General features: G+C 38.8%; 1 protein-coding gene across 8 annotated transcripts in view; it reads right to left on the bottom strand.

The window, feature by feature from the left end:
• Window positions 1-24,156, bottom strand: part of MCF2L (MCF.2 cell line derived transforming sequence like) — a 160,518-nt gene extending 136,362 nt beyond the window's left edge. For 5 of the 8 annotated variants that reach the window (XM_026868503.1, XM_026868518.1, XM_026868555.1 and 2 more), the window contains exon 1: window positions 16,555-16,749. In XM_026868503.1, coding sequence (XP_026724304.1) covers window positions 16,555-16,650 — 96 coding nt within the window. In that variant the 5' untranslated portion in view covers window positions 16,651-16,749. Of the gene's footprint in view, window positions 1-16,554; window positions 16,754-23,987 lie in introns of those variants that run through there. The other 3 variants (XM_026868510.1, XM_026868527.1, XM_026868588.1) reach the window with 3 other exon arrangements.
• Between the last annotated feature and the right edge of the window lie 359 nt (window positions 24,157-24,515).

Raw genomic sequence — 24,515 nt, 5'->3', positions numbered from 1 at the left:
CCCCCCCCCCCCCCCCAGGCTACTTACTATTCTGCCCTGGGTGCTGGCCTCCCTCCTGGACTGCACCACAAGCACTGTTAAAGCACTTGGTTTTATCTTGATGCAGAATAGGAAAATTTAAGAAGTCTTAAGAAACATCCAGGGATAGGAAAATAATTTCCAGCAACCACACGGGTATTTAGCCTCCAGCCAAAGAGGCCAACCCCCGAACAAGATCTCAGTCTTGCTGCAGAACACTTGCCCTCACCACAGGTCCTTCAATGGTGCCTTTGTATCTTTCACAACAGAGCCTGAAAACTTCTTTGTGTATTTCTTTAACAGGCCAATTCCCTCATCTATTTTATGGCATACACTCCTCAGTAAATAAAACAGCATTTTTTTCTTAGTTTGGTTATTTGTGTTGATGGATGCTTAATACAGGAGAGAAAGACCAGGGCAGATCTCCTCAAAAGTGGCAGAATTGTAGACAATTACAACTTCTTCATTTCCTGACAAGCAAAAAATGACAGTTCATGGTGATTTAGGATTTTTTAAATTAGAATATGAAATAGTGGATTTTCAGATCCCATCATTATTTTTTCATTTAATATTCTTCACAGAAGATGCTACTTCCCAAACCAGATGAATTAAATTGATCTTTCCTGGGAGCTGATCTTCTCAATACCTCAGTATATAAGGGAAAACGACTGCACTTCAGTTTACAGTTTCTCTGCCTTCATTATGGTAAAGCTGTCAAAGAAAAATGCCATCTAGGCTTCTTTACATCATAAGCCACATCCAAACCACCATTTCATGCTTTCTCGAAACAGAAAGACTGAACTTTTACTTTAACAGGCTTCTGACAGTATTACCGTTAGTTTTCTTGAAGGACCACAGTCTGGAATAGTTAATGCTTCTGAAAGAAAAATGTAAGCATGCTTCTATACATTTCCTTGTTATTTTGATTATGTACTGCTGTTGTTTTTTCTTATTTTCCCTACTTCACTCTTACAGCTATTGCCAATCCATAACATGGATTCTTTTGTCAGTGACAAGCTTAATGCAATACTGTTTATTTTCACTTTCTTTGCCTTTAAAATGCAGTAAAAAGAAGTGCTTTTTTACAAGCCATTTACACATTAGAGGTTGCACGGGCTTCAATCTCAAATAATCTTTTAAGCTTTATAACATCTGGATACTTAGAAAACATCTTTTGAGTTGATCACAACTGCAACCAAGAGCTGGTTCCATAAATTCACAAAGATTAAAGGCTCCCAGAGAGACTCACCCCCAGAGCACAGTACACCATTTCCTATTCCAACTCATAAGACATGTTTGTTTCTAACCCTATTCAGTACTGTCAGGTCAGCTGCGGAGTTATTTGTAACTAATAACCTCCCAGATGTACCAACTTGTGCACCACAATATCTTCAACACTGGTATTCTCAACAGGTGCTTCGTAATCATGCTCTTCTTGGGCTGTATTCTGCTGTCCACTGAGGCATGTCATGGTTTATGACACCTAAACAAAGTTTCAACTGAGATTTCCACCAAATTCCAAGTTCTGTATTCCAGCCATTTCTCAAGATCAAGTTTCTTTTTGCAAAGTTTTGCTCTCAGAGTTCTTCTCATTACGAGAACAATTTCAAGGGGCTGAAAATGACTCACTCCATCTGCCAGCTCCCCGCAGGGACTCAGCAGAACATCAGTGCCATCCTGTACACTTACCCATCTGCATTTACTCATCAGATGTAACTACCACATCAAGACTAAACTGTAGCACAGTTTCATCAAAAGCTCAGTAGCTGACTGCCTCCTGAAACACAGTTCTACAGCCTGGACATTCAAAAGACGTATCCACAATGCCACTTTTGGTTCAGTTCCAGTCAGATGTTATTTATGACTACATAGAGGAAAAAAAAATAATGATGACAATAACAAAATCCAGAAGTACATAAAATTTTCCAAGAAAATAAAGGAAAAATGCATGAATGTGTCAGACAAAAACCACAGCATCTCACACTATTTCATTGTATATGGTCATATATTTGCCATAGCATGCAATGCTTCTGCATGATTAACGTCAGGACGTTAGGCCTGGAAAGGACTTCAAGGAAAGAAAGAATTATACTATTTGTCCCTTTCCAAGATAGCAGGTCTATAACGGACCAGTCTCCAATCACGTTCCTGTATATTTCATGGCAGCACCTGGATCTCTGAAGGAGAACATTTTGACCCTCTTCAGCATTCCCATCTGTGATGTGAGTATTTTCAGAGACAAATACTGTCAATGTATCAGCAAAGCACAGACAAGCAGCAGGGAGAAAAGGAAGGCAAGAATTATGAAAATAATATAAAAGCTGTGATTCCAATGGGCAGCATATAGAGGAGGCTTGAGGATGTCAGATACCATGCACTGGAAGGCCTGAATTGAAACTTTAGCTATACCACACCAACACACATGAAAAAGTCTCTTTGGTCCTTAGAGACCTATCTGCATGAGCATCCCCCCTAAGATCCATTTACTTCTTTAAAGATCTTGACCAACCCTTTACAGAAACAGACAGGCATTAGGTATATGGTCTTCTCTGCATGTGTGGTACAGTTGGATCTGCCACTGCTAGGATCACCTGCTACAAAAGCAAAAATCACTAAATCACGTTGGCTGGAAGGCTCTACTGGGTAAAACCAAAGAAATGCATCAAAATAAAACAACCTAGCAAATAATGTTTGAAATGATGTTATCAAATACAGAAGTCAGATAGTCTTTATCCAAAAGCTTTCTATAACACAATGTTATCTGTAAAAACTGAATGGCTTTGGTTGGAAGGGACCTTAAAGATCATCTAGTTCCAATCCCCCTGACATGGGCAGGGACACCTTCCCCTAAATCAGGTTGCGCAAAGCCTTGTCCAACCTAGCCTTGAAATCCTACTTCATCTTTCTAAATATCAGATTTCTCTTCACTGTCACAGATATGTGCAAATGGGATGCCTTGTAGAGTAATTAGCAGTGGTGTGGTAATAGATTGCAGGCGAACAGCTCTCAGTAGTAGTAGTAGTTATATTATTAGATGGTTTAATTTTATTGCTTTCATAGGATTAGGCAGCATGCTGTTCAAGGAACCACACCTGTTGCTTTACAATAGAATAAATATTTTTGTATTAATCTTCTAGGTTTTTAAATGTGTAGAGGCAACAAGAAGGGGTAGGATTCAGAAGATAGATGATGAGTAACAGCTGACATCCAAATAATTCTTTCACTCTACTTTTACCCTTTTCCTTCCTCTCCCCCTGACATTTGCAAAAGTATTTAAACTTAAAACTAAAGACTAGTTTCTCATGGAAAAGAAAGTATCTGCCTGCTCTTCCCACCTCCTCAATCCCCAAATAGGTTCAGTTTGTACACATAGAGCACATGGACCATTCTAATGTAGTTCTAATGTAATAGATGCAGTAACTTAGAGCACCCAAAGCAAACATTAATAAAAGAAAGCCCATGAAAACTTCAAGTTCTTTCTACAGAGAGAACTTTTAAAAAGATACTTCAGCAATGAGAGGCAACATTATCCATGGGGGAACACAGCTAGGTCTTAGATTCAAATGTTGTTTAATGCTCATGAATAAAACTCCAAATGCAAAGGGTCTAAGTAGCTAAATTTATATATAAACTCATGTGAACAGCCGCCTCTTTTTAGAGAGGAAAAGGAGTTTATGAAACATTTTGAAGTTCATTTTAGCAATCCCACCATGGAATCAGTGCCAGATGTCTATCTGACAAGATACAGCCAATGTTTTGTCAACATGTGTCAAATGTTTTTCTATACAGCACAGTCTTCTCAGTACTATATGTTATTTTTCCAGTATATATGGGAAAAGGACAGTCACAAATGTGTCTTCTACCTCATGTACTTGTGACCCGGGTACATACATGAACCTATGTTAAACATACCTGCTGAAAATCTAATTCTTATGCAATACTTGCTTAACAGAGCTTCTCTTTCTTAAAGTACAATAATGCAAGTAAGTTCTAAATTAATTCTTGATGATATAATTACACAACCACATTGTTGCACAGATTTGGTTTTGGCTTGAACAGCTGAAACTAATCACAAGCATCACTAGAAATCTTCTAACACAATATATGAAATCATACTCTTCTCACAGCCAGAACAAAAATACTAATCTGTGAGAACACGTACATGTATCCCATATTGAATTACTTAAATAAACTACAAATAAAACCAATATCCTGCCAAAATCCTATTATGAGGCAAATGTACCAGCAATTCCTTTCAGAGCTCTCTGATCTCCAACTCCAAAAACCAGCAAAGACTGAAACAATATGCAAACAATAACACTGAGCTTTAAAAGGCAAGACTTTAATAATAAGCCTTCAGAAAACTAAATGCTGTAAGTAAAGATATATATACACACAGAGAGTCCACATTTAGGCTTGCAAATACCAACCTTTCTTGTTTTTCTGGCCAAAATCCAATTCATGTCGCACATGTCCTTTGATCAGGTGTTTTATGCGAGAACAGCGTAAATGACACAGCATTTGAGAAATAAATGTAGTAAAAACATCCAAGTGTGCACATTAAACTCTTCTCAAATACAGTAAAATTGACAGGCTCAGAGCAGCGTATTTAGCTTTTGCAGTGAATTTGTTTCCAAGGAAACCGAGAACTGCAGATGTTTTCCCATAAAACAGGGAAAGAAAATTCATGAGTGAGATTACTTGTTTACTCAATATTTAATTCACACAGTTTTTCTGTTCAATAACGAACTATTCCTCAAACTCTGTTAGAAGACTGCACTGCATTAAAAAATAATCCAGAAAAAGCTTCCTCCATAGATAACCTTACTGAACAGGTGCTGCTAAAGGAAGCACACCACCTTTAAATGTTTTCCTCTTTATCCTTTTTCAGTCTCTTCTCCCCAAATGACCTGCCTCCCCTGCTTTGTTGCCTTTAATAAAAGCACGTAAAACCTACCCTGCATCATGGGTTTTCATCCTAAAAGATGCTCCAATAACTTGGCAAGGCCCCAGCTTCCAAGGAACTATGTTGACTTAGAGAGGCTACAGGAATGCCTATTCTTACCATATGGCATAGCTTTGCAAACTGTATTGTGCTATAGAGCTATAACCATGACTGACATGATTTATCCTTCTTTGGATGAGAGAACAAAATATACATATTTAGTAAAAACATAAAGGGTATGTAATGTAGAAAATACACCTTCCCTGCAGTTCTTCCACAGGACATTAAACCTATAACTCAAAGTTACACACAAAATACTTACTTCTCATTTATGCTGCAGATTCTCAAGACAAAATATATAAACGAAAACATTACGGGCACTGCATTTTATTATTTTTTAATTAGACCTCCTTCCTTTGGATAAGATACTGGAACACTTATCATACCTTCCGAGCTCAGAAAGCTTTTTTCCCCCTTGTCCTCTTGCAGTGTTATTGATTCAACAGCAACATCTACTGGGCATGGAAGGGCAAGACTCAATTTCTTAAAAGAGATTAAAGGGCCAGGCACAGTAGCAAAAATATACTTACAGCATCTATCTCTGGATACTTTTGCATTCCAGTCACTGCAAAGCCAGAAGTGAAAGGAACAAAATTTTCAAATATGAAGTTGCTCTCTACTTTTCCTCCAAAAGGAAAACAAACCCAACAATAAGATGGATAAAAGACTAGCAGTGACTTTTGGTTTCCATTTGGAGACAACATATTTATATTATATCTTCTAGAAATATTGGGCTAAACAAACCAGTTGACAGGAATTCTGCTAGTAAAAGTATTAAAAAATCTTCAAGTTCATGCAACAAAGAGGTTTACTATACACCTTTTTTATCTCTAAATCTATTTTGTTAAACAATTATACAGACTAAAAAAAAAAACAAAAACAAAAAGCCACAGCAACAGTGACTAATAACCAGCCAGATCACACCAAGCAGAAGTTCTTCAAAAGTTCATGGACAGCAAGATGATCACATGTGGACCCATTAAATGCTAAGAACAAGGATCCCAAAGGACTTTAGCATGATGACACCCAGCATTTGTCTTCCATGATAGAACCTACTGGGGTCTAAATTCCCTAAGTGGAGCACAAGAAGAATAGAGGCCTTGTGAGAGGGACACAGGACAATCTAAGCAAGTCAAAGAAAATGACAGAGGGGCAGCTCAGCTTCACCCCTTTCTGCCCTTCTGCAGAAACTGGTGTTTCATCTGCCAGCTGAAGGACACACATCTTGATCAGGGATCACAATCACAGCCCTTGCCTGGCTTTCAACATCTGTGCAATTCCTTCTTTTAAAATGCTATCAGATGAGAACAGGATCCCTACTCCAAGTACTGCTTATGCACCATATATCGATTACTTGATATATGATGGTATACATTCTACTGGAAACCAAGTGCAACTCAAGACTCCCATTTTACAAGTTAGAGCCTCACTCAGTTGGCAGAGAACCAGGTTTCCCTTTGCCACTAACCACTCTGGTCTAGTAAATCTTGACTCTTTCACGAGCCTCATCAAAGAGCCTCATGCTGGGCTTCTTAACCCAGGAGGAGCCCAGCAGCCAGTTAGCTGAGCATGCACCCAGCCCTCTAAGCTGAGAGGGAAACTGCGGAGTACCCTCTTTTTCTGAGCAAGTGCTCCAGTCACTTCGCTATGACATATGTCAGGAATCCCAACACTTCTGCATCCAGCCTGTATGAAGCTGACCATTCTACCTTTTGAGAAGCTCATCAAGGTGTATACTGGGCACACATAGCAGCTCAAGAGCATGGCACACACCAAACTGCAGACAACCTTCTCAAGAAGGCAGCTCTGGACAAAGTCAAGGGGACTCACCAACCCCACGTAGCTCAATCCTCACCAGAAAAACTACTGAAGAAATTATGAGGAGAATAAACGACACCTTCTTGGACTTAAACACCTAAATACTATTGAAGTCCCATGAACAATGGAAATGTTCTCTCCTGCACACACGTTGCTGGTGAGTCTCTTCCTTTGCAGTGCAGTGAACAAAAGCAAGCCCAGCAGCCCCACTAGTTGGTAAAACAGGAAAATAACCCAGTTGCTCCCTTTGGAACCGGTCCTGGCTACACAAATGTATGCCACTGTGATACCTTCTAGAATCTCATTTATAGCCCTCCTATGTAAACATGTTTTGCAACAGTGACAAGGGCAGGCACAGTTGATTTCTGTGGAATAAAACATGCCAAGGTATGCAATACACCACATTGTACTATTGCTGAAAGTTATACTGAAATTATACAAAAGCACACTACAGCACACAGATGGAACAGCAAACTTCAACACACAGTTTGGTTCTAGAACATTTATATAGCTTATGTTCGATGTTTCACTAAATAAGCTATAGGGAGCGGAAAATGTAAAACAGCTTCCTTAACATGTGTAATGGGCCATTTTTGAAGTATTCCCCACCTCCCCGCAACTGCAAGCGCTGCCTCTGTGGAAAAATAAACTTTTAGCATTTCTCCTGGAAAAAAACCTCTCCTCAGCAGAATGCTAGTGAAGAGGCCTGCTGGCAGCATTAAGAGAACTGACTCTTCTAGGCCCATGTCCTGTTTTTAGCTGGGACAGAGCTAATTGTTTGTTTCTTTTCCTTCCTTCTTCGCAGTTAGAATAGTGCTGCATTTTGGATTCAGTATAGGATTTGATATGAGAAGAATGTTGATAATGTACTAATGTTTTCAGTTGTTGCTAAGAAAATAAAGGACTTTTCAACTTCCCATGTCCTGCTAGCGCACAGGTACAGAAAAAGCTAGGTGCAGAGGGGGAGTGGAGCACAGCCAAAGCAACAGACCCAAATTGGCCCATGGAACATTCTATATCATCTAATGTCATGCTCCGTATACAGTTCATCAGGAGGCTCCACTTGGGTTTCTAGGATGGTAGTTTCAGGATTCTCTGTTCTCTGGGATCACTAGTCAGGAATGGGCTGGGCATCAGTCTGTTGGTAGGGAGCAATCACATTGTGCATACCCTGTTTGTATTTTCTATTATTGCTATTATTATAATTTTAATTTTTATTTTATTTAAATTATTAAATTGGTTTTATCTCAACCTATGAGCCTCCTTACCCTTACCCCTCCAACTCTATCCCCCAATCCCCAGGGGTTGGGGACTGTGAGCAAGTGGCTGCATGGTGTTTGGCTGCCGGCGGGGTTTAAACTGCAACAGCCCACCAGCCTTGTTCCAATTGGATTTTCTGACAAGTCCTGACAGCATTACAGAGGCCCCCAATACCTTCTCTGCACATACACAACCTCATGCATGTATCCATGCACCTTACTAGAAACAGGAGCTGCTGGCAAAAAAAACTGCTTGGTTTTTTAACGACCTGCTCCCAACCTCACAACATTGATGTTGTTTCCCTGGAACCTTCACCTTTTGGACAGGTCTTCTTGGCAGCAGTTAATCCCAGGCAGTTTATATTCCACTCACTCCACCATTCCAGTGTAGCTGGTTTTCCCCAAGAAGATTCTTGGATGGGAGTCACATGTGCCACAGGGATACCACAGAACTTTCCCTCCCTCCATCCATACACTCAGTAATTAGCAAAAGTACATTTCCCCAGGTAAGCCTTTGCAAAACAGGTCACAGAAATTTGACAGCAGAAAGCTTAAACTGACAGACTCCAGATACATTATCACACTTATTTCTCTCCTCTAGTGTAGTAATGGTCAATGGAAAATATATTACTCTGTTCAGTAATTAGATGACATTTTAAGACTACAAGTAATAATCTAATTATGTGCAACACAATTTTAAAGAATCACAATTTTTCTAATGTACCTTATGATCAACAAATAGGTTTAAGCAGATCCGATAAGCTGAGCTAAGAAGACAAAACTGCTCACTAAGTAACTTAAATTGCATGTCCAAATTAAATAAACTCTCTTTAGCCTCTAGCAATTAAAATAAACACAATATATTTAGCTGGAGGAAAAGGTTTTCCTTTGACAGCTGGCCATTTAACTAATTCTAGTCAACTCTAAACCAGCACAATTTTCAACAGCAAAGAAACCCAGCCATATCAGTATGTATCTAGTCTGCAGTTTGTATCTGTCAGTAATGAACGAAAGGAGTTCCTAGATAGCTGTCCATTTTAAGTGGCAGGAAGATTTCTGTGCATTTCCCTTGTGGACATGAACATTTGTAGTAGCTACAGGAAAATGCAAAATAATTTTTTTTTTTAAAGTCTATTTCATTATTTTCAATTATTTCTATTATCAAAACTCCCTCCTCCTATGTAGTGAAGTTTGACTCTCTAAACACTCAAAGAGAGTGCATTGATTAACTCCAGCAAATCTGTGCATTTCAGTGAAACCGCCCTGACTGATTCCTCAGTGCCAGAGGCAACAATTGAACCCAACATCTAATCTGGGTATTGGCTAGAACAGAGGCAAAGCAATTCATTACCATGACAAATAGTCCAGTTGGAAGCCAGTGAGTCAATCTAACTCCCCACGTTTTACCCTACAGATGTGTATGTGACACTAAAATGATATTAAGGCAGCACGTGAAAGAAACCTTGTAGCTCAGATGGTTTCTGTTGCACGTATGCAAGACCTAATGTTCACATTCCCAACTTTTCCACGTTCACGGCTTTAGGAGCGAGTGCCTAATCCAGCAAGCAGTCTGCCCTTACAGAAGCAGAGGCAGCAACAAGCAAGGAGGAACCCTAAACTTGCCATGCAAGTGCTCTTTATTACATAGGGGGCACATAGGAGGCATGAGATATCTAAGGTCACACACTAGCCCGTCAGAAGAATAAGCCAGTATCTATAATACAGCTTGTTTCTTCCTGTTTAGATGTTATAATCAAGCAGATTTACAAAGATATCCACTGCCTACAGATGCAGAAGAATGGGATTTACAGAATGCCTAAACAGGTTAGACATGTAACTTCTCCCGAATTTCAATTACACTGCTGCTTAGGCACTTTTCCAATTTCTTTGGAGCCACCTGAGGCACCAAAAGCACAATGGTACTCATGTTAGGAACTAAACGAATTGACAAAGCTTTCCTACTTTAGTTTCAGCAAGTATCTAATGCTTCATCCTGCATGGGGAATATCTGAAAAATGAATCATGATTTAAATCAGCAGAGAAAGATTCTTCATATTCAGAGGTATCACAAAAGCTATCAATTGCCATAACAAAGTAAATGATATTGCTTTCTCTTTCGATTAAAAGGCTATATATTTCAAGTAGATTACAAACAAAAAGACATATATAACTACAAAATATTAAAATACATACACACAATAAAGTTAAGTTTTACTAGTTTAATGTTGCTAGACAATAACTTCATACCTCCCAACACAACATAAAAATGCCACTACTTGAGGAAACTTGAAATTTCAGTTTACATGCATCACATCTGACCATGAAATTGTTCCAAACACCACGCAGAACAAAGCATGTATACCTTCCCCCTAACTTAATCTTAAAAAGTCCTTGCTTCTTTGTACAGATTATGGGTGTTTGACTTTCCCTTGGCAAGAGCTCTCCAAGCAGAGAACAGGCGGCAAAATGAAGGCAGACAGGCTGGCAGAGCTCCAGCTATACCTCCTAGGTTCATGTGATCTCACAGCTAACAAGAAACCCCAGCCAAACTCTTTCTGAAAAGCAAAAGACTCTCTAGGAAATAAAAGAACAGAAAGGGGAAAGTAACTATGCTGTGGCTGGGCTGCCTATTACATCAGAAAACAGGGGAAAAGTAGAAGGAAGCACAGCAATGCAGCAGAAGTATTTCCAATACACTCAATATAGCATTAAAAGTTGCAATGGATCAGTGTAAGCCATTCCAGCACACAGTACCTTCCCAAATGGGTTCAGGGAACTTTGAAGAAAAACTAAAAATGCTTCCATGCTTTCATATATAGCTGCACATGGTACCATAGGTTCTTCAACTTTATCTTAGTGGCCAGGCCACTAAGATAAAAGAAAAAAAAAGTCCGAGTTAAAAAGGCTAATAGTAATTTCAGGCAGCACCTTTTCCTGAAAAGATTTTTTTTTTTTTTTTTTTGTATGAAATAACCCATGAAGGGAGGAAAGCAAACAGCAGTTGAGCTGAAAATGCATCAAGTGTGGCACCAAATTACAGACATATATATGCACACATACATACACTCACACACTCTGAATTTTATTGTTGACATTGCTGAAATACCTCTCCATAGCTCATTTTTATCTGGCAGTGCCTTTTTACACTAATGGAGCTTTTCTGCTCTAACTTCTTGAACAAGAAGTTATTTTTATATATTCCATATTTGCTGCAATTCCCTGGAAAGAAGGAATTAGAGTAAGATGTTTAATATTAATTTAAGAGGCTGGTTAACCTTCATAACTTAAAAGTTTTAAGACAAAAATCCTGACAAGACTCCCACTGATTATAATCAGGTTTGGATTTCACTGCTCTATTACTTGAAAGTAACACAATACAGATGAGGTTTATCATGCAAAGGTTCTCCTTTACATGTTGTTAGATTATTCCAATTAGCTTTAAAAATGTCTCATTTGGATGAGTTAAACTTGTAAGAATTTGCCAAATTCCTTCAGTAGAAATTCAGTTTTAATAAAAAGCAGCTCTTTTAACTGACACATAAAAACACTGGCTCATAAACACGTGCTAAGACTGATACCAGTCTTACAGCTGCCAGTAAATGAATAGGCCTGTAAAGACATTTATTTATAAAACTGAGTTCCACTGTAAGCAAATTGCCTCAAACACTAAGAAATGCTAGCTGTGCACCCATAATATCTGCTATATCTTGGACATGCACTTCAAATGAATCAAGCTACTAGTACCAAACAAAAAGTTCAGCACGGATACACTTAAAAGCTCCCACAGTAAAATCCAGCCAGTTCTTTAGGGACAACCCACTGTCCCTAAGCAAACAAAGAGAAGTATACAGCAAAACAAATATTTTTCTCTGCCAACAGTTATGGTGATGCCAGTTCTATGTACATAAAAAAAGAAAATGAATCCTGAGTGCCCCCTCCTTAAGCATTATGACAGATGTTACCAAGAGAACAGCAATAGGTCCCAGCTATATGCTGGACAATATATCACTAAGTGGCTTGCTTAGGGACTCCTGCCCTTTTTTTTTTTTTTTTTTTTTTTTTTTTTTTTTTTTTTTTTACCAGCCCTTTTTGGTTATGAGCTACCTAGTATCTGCATGAATAAGCTGTAAAGTCTGTAATGACATTTTCATTCCACAGATGATGCTTCTAAGGGATGACTAAGTTTCTTATTTTTTAGATTTTTAAAAGGCTGTATTTGTAGACATCAAGGAACAGAATGGACTTGATCCAAACAGTATTAGCTATCATTTTTCTGAAAAGTCACTTAATTTGAAAGAGTATAATTATTATAACAATGAATGCCTACAATGTTTCCCTCATACGTTACTACTGGAATCTGTATTTATACAGTTGTGACTAGTGGAAACAAGGGGTTAATGAGTATAACTGAAGTTATACTCTGGGTTCAGGATGTACAAGTGTTTAAGAGACAGCATGTTGTTTTTTTCTCCCTCTGATGCAGGTGACAAGTCATCAGTGGTCTTAATAATGTAACCTGACCATGCTGTTCCAGACACTAATGTTGTAGCAGGTATACAATTCCGTCATAGCTATCAGCCTCATTAATGCCACTGAGTGGTGCCTAAAAGGGTTTATGTACGGCAACTAATGCAATTTAACATTTTGAGATGACACCAAGCACATTTCTTTCCAAGAGCAGGTGAATGTAACAGATGAGTGTTTCAAGCGCCTGTAAATGCAACAGCTGATGACAGTGTTCTTACAAGTGCACTTACAAGTATCAGAATTGGCACACCAGTGTCACTGAGCTGCCTTGTAATTTCTCACGCAAAAAACCTACCAATCATTTAAAATGGTAAAAAGACATCCATTTTATAATTTTAAATGCTTAAAAAAAAAAATCTATTCCTGAAGTATGTCTTCTCAGGTAAGTTTGGACCAGGGGAGACTTCAGACTTCACTCAGCATCATCTATATCCTTTGATTCCTCAAAACCTGGGCAGCCATGATAGTCCTCTTACTTTTGTAAAAGCTTTAACTGTAGCACCCTCATGGCTGTTTGTTGCATCACCAACAATTACAGTTTCCAAGATGTCACACTGGCAAACCTTGATACAAAAAAGGTTACCTCTGCTTTCCTATTGCTTTAGCATCATGGCAGGAGGCTAAAAAAAACCCACCAACTGTGTGAAAAGATCATATTTCAAACAGATCTGAACTGAAGAAAAAAAATTCAACAAAGAAAAGGTGTCAACTCTTTGGAGAGGACTGTCTCCAGAGCAGAAAAGCCCCATTCAAAAAGAAAACATTTATAGACAGGCCTTCAAGCACAGCAATCCTGAAGTTCAATCCCAAACAGGTAGAACAACATAACAGACATAGAGAAATTATAGAATTACTAGATTTGTAAAATGTTTTTAAAGACTCATATGAATGTCTTTCATGCCTCCATCCTTTCTCCAAGATCCTTCCATTTTCCAGCCTTTTCTGATGACAAGAGGGGGAAGGATGTATTACACACACACACATGCTGGTAGGACATTATCATGCTTCCATCTCAGCTGTGCTCTGCCTCAAGCTGAACTTTGCTTCCTTCATCTGTCACTTTCAAGCTAGACTTTTAAACCTTCCAAGATGCAACATGTTCTCTTTGTGCGTACACTCAAACACAATGATGATCTGATCTTAATTATAACTTCTAGGAAAACACTGCAGTAAAAATATTGCTATTAATATAGTATCAATAGCATAGCAGATGAGTTCCTGGGGAGGGGGAGGGAACAGAGGCGTTAAAACTTCAGCAACAGCAACATATGGTTTAACTAAGAAGAGCATCAAGATGCTCTCCATCCTACAGTACTCTTAGTCTGCATGAGAGACTAAGACCTTTCACATTTGCTTACAGAAGCCAAAAATAGAGAAGGAAAAAGACTCCAACAACATTGCTGGAGTTTATTTTCTGCAGCAGCATTTCTCTTGCTGCCTTTTTCCACCAGAAGACTACAAGGTTTAGCTTCACAGAACAAGGCGCTATGGTTTTCCTTACCAACCATAAAAATACTTGCTTCTTTTCCTGAAATAAGTATATGAACAAGTATTAGAACTGGAGCGAAACAACTGCTCATTCTACCACATACCAAACATACAAATTGCCCATTTTAAATATTCACCATGTTATGCAGCTGTAGTTTTAAGAGTAGATTCTTTTTAGCAGTCCCTTGACAAAGTCAAAAAATATTAACATGCAGATTGCATCAATCAAGAGCAATAATTTGCTAAAAAGTCCAACACCCAATAAAATGGTGACAAACACAATGATTCATTCAATCCCCAATACCAGCAACAGTATTAGTTATGACATGGAAACAATTTTCATATTGAATTTGGTCTTAAAGTTCAATAACTTTACCAGAAAGTTATCTGCAACTAAGTTTTTCATGCCTATCTCCGGGAAAGCTCCTTTCCCAGTCTACATGCTGTTCTCCAAGTTGAAAGAAAACATACATTTCTTTGAAAACTACATCCCATTCTTTCCAGGCATAAAGAGCGTAATCAGGTGCTTTTCAGTTTTCATTAATGGCTTGCAATTCAGCTGTTGAGCCAGGCGTGGATGTAATACTCAGTGAAAACTCTGCTACATCTCCAGCCAGGAAACTTCATCCAGAACTTCTTTCACTAAACCTCCTATTCCTTTCACATGCACTTCAGTGATAGAGGGACAGCAGCCACAACTAGGTGAAATTAGCATAGCCAAGTGCAGGTAATATAGGCAGCCTCATATCTATGAAATATGTATATACACCCCATTCCTGGTCCACCTTCACTGTTTTCATTCTGATCTGTGCAGCTTCCTAAGTCTCCTCTGTAGGTCAACCAGTCAACCATTGTGTCATTATTACACCAACAAAGAATACACAGACATCTTAGTCTGAGCCTAACACAACTCTTTCCTGAATTTCTGGAGAGGAGTAGCAGCGATTTCCCATTTAAAATCCTCCAGATGACACAAGACAGAACCACTTTTCCTCTCACTTCATAATCCAGGCCTGCCTTCCCAGGACTTGTTTGATTCTTTCATCACAGAAGCACTGTACTAAAAAAATCTTCTTGAAGTCTCTTAGCCTAGCTTAAAGGACTGAGATGGAATCATGTAAACCTAGCTCACCTCTGGCAGTGGTTTGTTTCACTAGAGATTTCATTAAGAACAGGCTAGAGACCTGTGAAAGAGTGAAAACTCTTTAGTCTAACAACCTCCATAATTAGGTCTAAAATGTTCTCTGCAGAAATCAAGTTCCCATTTTCTTGTTCTTATTCTATTAGATATGGACAACAAGAAAAATAAAACAAGCAGATGTCCACCTTCTTCTTTAACTTAAAAAGATCTCCACTAGAAAGTCAGAATATGTGTTTTCTATTGTAGTCTAGATACACCCTCCTTATTTCCTCAAAAGTTGTTTTTTTTGTAACCCTCTGACCAATCCTGACATCCTCTTCTGGAATTTCTACATTTTTTTTTTTTTGCATCTTTCCTTGTTGCCCTCAAAAGAAGTCTCCTATTCTGGCCGAGACCTCACTAGCACACAAATAAAATGATTACTCTCTAATAACTACTTCCTGTTAAGCCAGAGCAGAATATGAAACATCCTGTAGTAGCACCAACATCTTCAGCTCATCCAGGCTGAAAGAATGAGCATTTTTTCTTTTATGACAAAGGAATCATATCCTACCTTGTAATTGTAATTAAACGCAAAACTTCACTTCAGCGAATATCACTTTTCTAGTTTTGGATTCTCTTTCCAGCTGAGAGAGGTCTGCATGAATATGTGTAGATATTTTTTAATTACCTAGAGAGGGGTTTTTTTAAATTTATGTAGCAAAATGAAATGAAAAGGTGATAATAAAGATCAGTTGCTATCAGATGCAACCGCTAATCAAATTATAGAATATAGTCTATCTGCACTAGTATAAAGGCAAAGGTCACATAGTGCATATATATGAATGCAACAACTTCCTCTATGGGTAAATCAGATGGTACAGGAAAAAATGTATTCTTATTTCCTGTAACTTTAAACAAGCACTCACTACAGTTTTCTGGATATGGATCACAGCAACAAAAAGCTCTCAGCAGTTTCTCTAGAGTATGATTTTAAAACTGTAGGAAGGTAGGTCAGGTTTCTTCGGGATGACTATTTTCTGCTAATCAATTAATTTATGGAATTATATTAATGTCTTATAACAAGCATCAGTCCTCCTGAGTAAAGGTCTTCACTCTTCACTGGCTGCTACTAAATGTTTGTTTTTGTGGTGACATCACCCTCCTCCAACTCATCTATTCCTTTAGTTGGGCTCCCTGCCCTACTCTCATTGCTAGTGATGAGACACCACTGCTAAAATTCTTAAAGCCATCAGTTCTCTCCTTAACAGTTTGGCAGCCAGTTGGAAAATTTTCAAAATATACTATTTTTTTCTCACCTGCTGTGCTTTCTGGCACCTCCTGCTTATCTCGCACAAGCTGCATGGTATCTGACACCACAACCTGATGGTTTGTATCTTCTTCTTTCTCTTCATTAGACTGGCTGGCTGTTGCAAAACAGTTGCAGCTTCCAGCGTCTTTGCACGGGATCAACCTCCAATACCAGTAGTCAGACATGAAAATGCTCTAAGTTAATTTCTGAAATTGAAAAACAAAGAGAAAATCATTTACTGCAAGCAGTAAGAAAAAAGCCTAGCTACTTGAAAGAAAGGGCTCAAATAATATTGACTGACAGTTACATACAGGTTATCATATTTTTGATTTAAAGAAAAAATAAGCAGCTTATAATAGCCATTTATGCTATCATTGGCAGTTAATAATAGCCATCCATGGTATTGTACCCAAAATAAAAATTTCAGGAGTCCCTTGTAGTTTCTCAAAATGCTTATATCACATAGGCCAAGGAGCTAACCACCCAAACAATATACAAATATCAAATTACATATGATCTTAATAACAACTGCATAAAGTTTCAGCAGAACAAGTTAATATTTATCTTAAAAGTTCCTTCTGAAATCCAGTTTAACTAGGTGAAAGAACACACCAGAACACGGACTGTCAAAAAGTAAACTAATATAAGAATAGAACAATAATTTTTTTAAAAGAGTGTGATACAATGCATCCCATGATATGGGGGACTGATGTTACAGTTCAAAATTTTCATAAACAGATTAACTGAAGGAAATATTTACATTGGAAACATGGCAGGAGAGGGGTGACACAGTACCCAGGTCCTTTGGGGCTGCCCTGTTCCTGAGCAGAAGAAAGGGGCCCATTAGCCTAAATAGAGCTAATTACCAGGCTTATTTGTGCTTACAAGTAGGAGAGCAAGCATGGTCTTAAACACCTGCAGGTTTCTCAATTTACATATACAAATGCCAGAGAACTACAGTGTTTTTACTCTTTTACATGAACAAAAATCACCCTTTTCTTGAAATTACAACTAAATCATCATTAACTGTAAAAGACTTCTTTCACATGAGGAAACAGCTTCAGCTTTCCAACTACTTAGAGTTGCTAAAAGGTATACGGAAATTCTGCAAAGTGCTAGCAAGGTGTCATTTCTTCAGAAAATTACACCACATCCAGGGATGGGTTTGTTCCCACTCTCCTCCAGAGGGCATGGGGGCAACAAAAAAAAGCCCAAACCTCCAAGCACAAGGGACCTGAACAAGCTTTTCCAAGTCTGTCTGGAAAACCCTCAAAGCAGGGAAGATGTGCATCTGTCAGGGTAAATGTAATGCTCTTTGGATAAGGAAGAGGTGTACTGTCTCCATTAGTCCTACAAGCATCTAAACCTGAGTGTTCCTCTGTTTCTAGCTGGCGATAAGCTTGAGTAAAAGCATCACTCCAGATGACAGATTTTAACAACGATACACATAGGGATTCTCTACACTATATTTGAAGGCGGCAGTCTTACAGACCTGAAGAAAGCAAACTCCATTTAAAAAGCCTTCTTAATATAAAAGGGTTATCTGATTAAAAAAAAAAAAAAAAAAAAAAAAAAAAAAAAAGGAAGAAAAAAAAAAGACCCCTGCAATACTTAGTGCCAATCTCTCAGGAATCACCCATGAAGGATAAAGTCTGTCACTTACTACAGTACTTCAACAGAAGAGAGGATTGCCAGATAAAACTCTTCTTCAAATATTACTGCAAGGTGCATCTTCCCAGTTTAAAGACAGCAACTTTGTTTTATTTTAGCACACATATCGCCAGTTTCCTCAGTTCTCCCTTTGCCTGTTTCCAGACTTTTAGGCTTCGCAACATCTGCCAGCGGATGGGTCACGCAATTACAAGCAAATTGCTCAACTTTTTTTAAAGCTGCCAAACCGGACAGGCTCAGTGGACACATCCTCCTTGTCACACGGATAGTGACAAATAGTTTCAGCTTTACTAAAGCACATACTGCTTGTAAATAACGTGTGTAGTACTTCGTAGGTACTTGTAAGATGCACCTGCAACTGTCTGACACACCATGTGCAACAACAAGCGTTCACGTGCAGGTACTCAAGCAGCACATGCACGAGGCTTTTAATTAAAGAAGCATTTCATAGCACTTCAATGTTTTTTTACTTCTGTGGGAGCAGGGGAGGTTCTTTCAATTACCCTTACACTTGAGGCGTTAAATAAATAGATTTTACGTCTTAAAGCCACTTAGGAAAGTTTAAAGATTTTCTGTCCAGAACTACTTCTTACGCCAAGAATTGGGGCAGAGATGGAGAAGTCTCTGAACGAGACAAAAATCCCAGAAACTTCCAGTAGTTTTTCCCCAGTCTCATGCAAAGGGAACTGCAAAGCAGCTGGATCTATGCTTCAGGAGTCAGCAAAGCAGAAATAAATTTTTAATTTATTGTCTTTCCTTAAGAATGGAAACTCCTGAAGATAACCAGAAATAATTATATCCAAACATGCAGTCAGAGACACACATTTATGACCTTAATCCTACTTTAATTAGTTTTTTGACCCACTCAACATCTTCATTTTGATTTTAAGAGCAGTAATGTGAACTTAGTTTTTAAGCCAACAGCACAGGGACTCAGAGGATAAAGAAATTGGTGAAAAAAACATGGGAGGGCTGAGACATAATCACTACATATGTTTTTCATAGTTTCATGGAGAGGCAGCTTGCAGAGATATACACAAAACTGACTTGACCAAGAAAGGAAAACATAAGAAAGGCAGGGGGAAAACTCACAAAATCCCAACTTATTCTTCTGTCTTAATAGCCAATGTGAAATGTTCCAAATAGTCACAGAATCTCTGGCAGATATATGTCCACTTGGATCACTGCAATGACACTAGAAACTCAAGTAGTTTTTCTTATTATTTCAAAACATTATCCAAAAATAAACTAAGCATAAAGAAACAAACATAAAAACTAGGCTGATGTACCAAGACAAAAACAAACACCAAACAACCCAAGAATGAAACCTCCGTTTGACATTTACAGGTCCAAACAACTGCTCCTGAATCTCTGTTTTGCATGCTAAAACCAATATTGCTTGTAGATTTGGGATTTTCTGGTTTGTTTTAAACCGGATTGTATCCATTTCTCAGGGCCTGAAGGCACTGTTAGACTTCACTGGTCCTGACCAGCCCCAGCCAGGACCTCTAACCACAGGCCCGAGACCTGCAATGTCAGCCCAAGGCCTTCAGTCCCTACTTAAACTATGCCATTGGCACACCCACCTACAGCCCTGTCCCTTGGGCAGGCCTACGTTGGAGCCCTGCTTTAAGTCCTGGCTCTGGACCCTTCCACTCCTGACTGGACTCCCTGGAGAGACCAGGTTCACAACTTGCCAGGTCGGGGTACAGCTGGTACAGCCTGCTACCGGTGCCCAGTTGTGGCGTGCAGACCCCACAAGCAATGCCCTGGTCAGTGAGTCTGTGCTGTGGCCACCCTCAGCTCCTGCCTCAGCCCCACTTGTGTGGCAGCCCTGCACTTCTTAATATGCAATATTAAGAATATGTAAAATTATGCAGCACTCTACTTCTTATTTAAGGAAGGCGCAAAGACTTTCTGAACCATTGTTTATGAAATTCAGACAAAAGAGCAGGTTTTGAAAGCAAGAGTCCTTCTATTTCAATCACTGCACACACACTTGACTGAATTTACTTCAGTTTCCCATCCAAAACCCCCCTTTAATTCAAGAATAGCATTACAAAGGAAGAAGTTAATTATTATCTTCAAGTGTAACCAGATTACATAAGGCATCCGGTTATCTCAGAAACTTAAATCAATATTCTGCAACCACTTTGCCTTGGCAGTTAAGCCTGATTCCTAGGGTCCCTATTGCTCTGAGCTAATACACTATTACTAGATCTCTGTTGCTGCCACACAGTGCAATTTTTCAGCTGTTTCCCTGGTTATTTAGGCAGGGCATTATTTCTAGTCAGGTGTAACATGAACATTTAAATGTATCTCACTTCTAAGACCATTTGTCTGATATTTTCAGATTGTTTTGTGATTACCTCACCCAGCATTTAATCATTGCAGTGTTTTACCACGCTTTCATCATAGCTGCGTTTAAATCACCAGGAAAAAAATTTATTTATGTGAGGAAAACTGGTCCTAATTTAGCACCTAAGATTTCACACCCTTATTTTCCATATACACAATGACACTTTATTCCAATGTTCTTAAAGAAAACCTGTTTAGCATGTAATCTGGTCTGAACAGGCAGGCTTAAATTTAGTAATTCACCAAGCTCAATACACCTATATCAACACAGAGTCCAGCTGCCAAAGAGCTCTTCCGTGTACCTCACAGGTCTCTGCAGAAGAAATGGACTGAACTGGACACCAACGTCTGTACAGTACTAATTAACATCTTTTAGAATGAATTAAAATACACTGAATTTAAACCCATCAATACTGTTCTGATGAGAATCTCGTTTTAAGTGCATGTATCTGGGCTGCAGCACTCTTTCCAATTTTTATCCTTTGCAATACTGGCCTGTCATTCTTCCCATTGCACAGTACACCAGGGAAGTGCAAAATACGTTACTTTAAAGCCCAGGTTCCTCCTACCTAAACTGAGACATTAAACTGAGTTAAGAACCTACTTGACCCATGTGCCTTCAGCATTCACTGGTCTAAAAGAGATGCACATCTCCTGAGGCTCACTGGCCCCTTGCATTGACTCAAGAGAGCCCAAGGCAACTGTGGATGAACCTGATTTTGTATGAAGAAAAGTTCCACTTTTGTACACATTACCAATAGAGAGCCACAAAGAATGAGTCATCTAATAAAAACAATAAGCATTTTAGGATTTCAGTAAAGCCTATTAAACTACTCAAGTTCTGCCTATGGAGATACTGTATTTCCGCTCTTGCCCCTCCCCCGGTTCTTTCACAATTTGTTCAGAAAGATGGAGGAAAAAAAAGCTGCAACAAAGCCCCAGCCATTCTCATCTCTCTAGGGCATGTAGAATACACTCACATGTTTTGAGCCAAAATCAATTTAAAGACGAAGTTTTTTCTCATTTGGAGCTTTACTGGGATCAACATTTAACTTGAGTACTAAGTAGTCCTTCTAGATAAATGGTCTCACTTTTTTATTTAAAAGCCTTTCATAAAGCATTAGAAATCATCAACAGACCTATGGAGGAAATACTAATTTCGAAGAAATTGCAAGACTATTTAGCAAGAGCTAAACTGAGACCTCCTCAAAGGAAGAAAAAAAAACACCCAAACAAAAACCCAAATGTGTTTCGTATGAGAAATGCTTTCTCATTTATTCAACTTTTCATATTATAGGTAGCCACTTATATTGAGGAACACTTACAAGTTTAAATGAAGTGCCTCAAATGTGTTCCTTCCTCCTTCTACCACAAGAGAAAAGTTTATCTTTTGTTAGTTAACACTGATTCATGCACCATACTTTAAGACATCTAACAAAAAGAATTACAAGGTAAACATGTACACATCACATCGGGCAGCCAAGTTCTCCCAAGACTTGAGCAACCTTCCCTACTGCCTGCCTACACCAGTCTGCATTACATGGCACAGGGATAGATTCAAGTACACAGTCACATTCTCTCTCCCTTTTCAGAGCCACAGGCCCAGTGCACACTGAGCTGCCCACAGACCATTGTAGCAGAGCACAAGGAAGCAGTGCTTCTTGCAACATTCTTGGAAGTATGAAATGAAGTATGGACAAAGCCAGGAGTTGTTCCTCCTCCCCCACCAGTTGCAAGCATCCTAACCTGAGCTGCGCCTCAAGTCCTTCAGAAATCTGGACCTTATACACACACTATTTCTACTCTGGATGCACCATAGGAAGAAACAGAGGCCCTCAACTTTAATATGGTACTGGATTGTAAAGACTCTTGCTGTCCATTTTGTACAAACATCATGTCTAATGGTGGGTGAAAAAACTTCCGTATCTTCAGTGAAGATAACCAGCGAACATCAGAGTCTGAGGACTATTAATATAAATGTGAGAAAAGCACCATATTACAGAAATCTAGTTGCCTAGAGATCATTATTAGCAAAACCATAATTTCCTTAGTCTAAAACTCCCACCAAACCACCTACATTCCTGAAAACTGAGCTTTTGGAATTAGGTATCTAAGCTTCTTTTCCTGCCCCCTCACACTGCCCCCACACACCAAAGTTTTCTTTCCCACTCATTTCTACTTCTATCCATGTGAAATCAAATAATCATACTGCCTTGAATGTGGTGCCCTCTAAAATGGCACAGAGAGCAGTTTACAGATCTTTAAAACTGTTCAGTCTGTTTCCATTCAGATCACGTTTCAGCAATTTTTCTCAAGACCCCAGAGAATGGCAAGCTAGGTTTCATTTTTAAACTAAGCCTGAAACCCAATAGAAGCTGATAGCGCTAAACTGCATTCTGTGGAGAATGAGGTGGTTATGTTCTCGATCCCTTATTTTAAAGGCCTAATAAATCTCCCCTTATTAAAGTTGCTCTCATGATAAACCCAAACTCCCTTCTCACCAATGCATTACTATCACACACATAAAGCCGTGACAAACACAAGACACTGCCACCAGTGACAGTGAAGACACTATGCAAATACCATTTGTTTAACTCAGAGGTACCTGTGGCCAAACATGCAAATCCTAACTCCTAGACTAATTCAGTTGAAAGAAGCAAAATATATGCTACTTTCTGAAGGTCAGAAAACACATGGCATGTTCTGTTTATCTTTGATTTATTTGTCACAGAAACAAGTATTAGAATATTACCAGTTTCTCTTGAAATCAGAACTTGGAATGTCAAAGACCTTTCTCTGGAGAAAGCTCCTAGGACAGCGTCTTTGTTCAGTGACCATATAACAGGAGTACATACTTTCCCCAGCTTAGAGGACACAGGTCTCTCAGAGATCACTTGGGTCACTTCATCCCACCAACTTGCTGACAAACATATAATAGGTGTCCAGTTTCAAAGGGCTCACAGAACATCTACTCTGCAAGTCCCTTCTCTTCCTCCTCCCTTCTGACTCCAGCTTGTTGCAGATCAAAAGCATTTTGCAATAACCCATAAAAAACCCTCAAGGCTTGTAGCTTCAGTGTTCAGCCTTTTACCATAACAGAGGGGGAAAAAAGGCATGGCTGAGGTTTCCTAAGGCTCAAGAAACCTTCCCTACTGCCTGTCTACAGAAATGGAGAGCACTGCCAATGTCCTCTGCCTGCAGAAGTGCAAGGTAAATGAGATCCTTTAAGAAAGAAGACAAGTTCTCTTCTGATCTATTTGGGATTTAATCTTCTGTTAAGTAACCATGCTGAATACTTCCTAACGAAGTTGTTATAGATTTACCCAGCAGGGTAATTTTGTTAGAAATAGCAATTGACAACAACCTTCATCTTGAAAGGAGCACTGTATTAAAAGTTTCAAGTAGATGTACCTTTTAAGATGATTAAACCTGGTATCTTGAAGCTCCTGCAAAGCCTCAACAGTGCACGCAGGTGATTGCCTTCAAGACTGATTTTGCAGACATCTTTGTCATTAAAAAAGCCTTTCTGTGCAACTTGTGTAATTACTTTTGTATAGTGCAGTCCCAAATCAGTGAAGCATATCACTTCTGAAAGCCATCTGAAACACAAGAATTTCAAAGTTTAACAGAAAAAAAAAAAAAATAATGTGAATGCAGCCCAAATTTCCCTGCAGAAGGGATGACAAAAGAGGGTTGTGTGGTAGCAGCCAGGCCCAAAACATGAGAAATGGTAGACAACATCAAGTATGAAAACAATGCTCAATTCTCTACCATACGACTGTGCCTTTATTAGTCATGTGCTCTAGCACCTTCTTGAATTAGGGTCCAAAACAAATTTTTTCCCCTCCTCTCCTTAAATGACAAGATGTGTACTTTTATTTAGAATGGTATTATTTATTTTCCAATATGCTAACCAAACTTGCACTCGTTAAGTGCATT

The sequence above is a fragment of the Athene cunicularia genome (genome assembly GCF_003259725.1).
Source record: "Athene cunicularia isolate RWA chromosome 1 unlocalized genomic scaffold, athCun1 chr1_part1, whole genome shotgun sequence".
NCBI lineage: Eukaryota > Metazoa > Chordata > Aves > Strigiformes > Strigidae > Athene > Athene cunicularia.
Note: the sequence above shows the minus strand (reverse complement) of the source record. Positions and strands in the feature narration are given on the sequence as shown.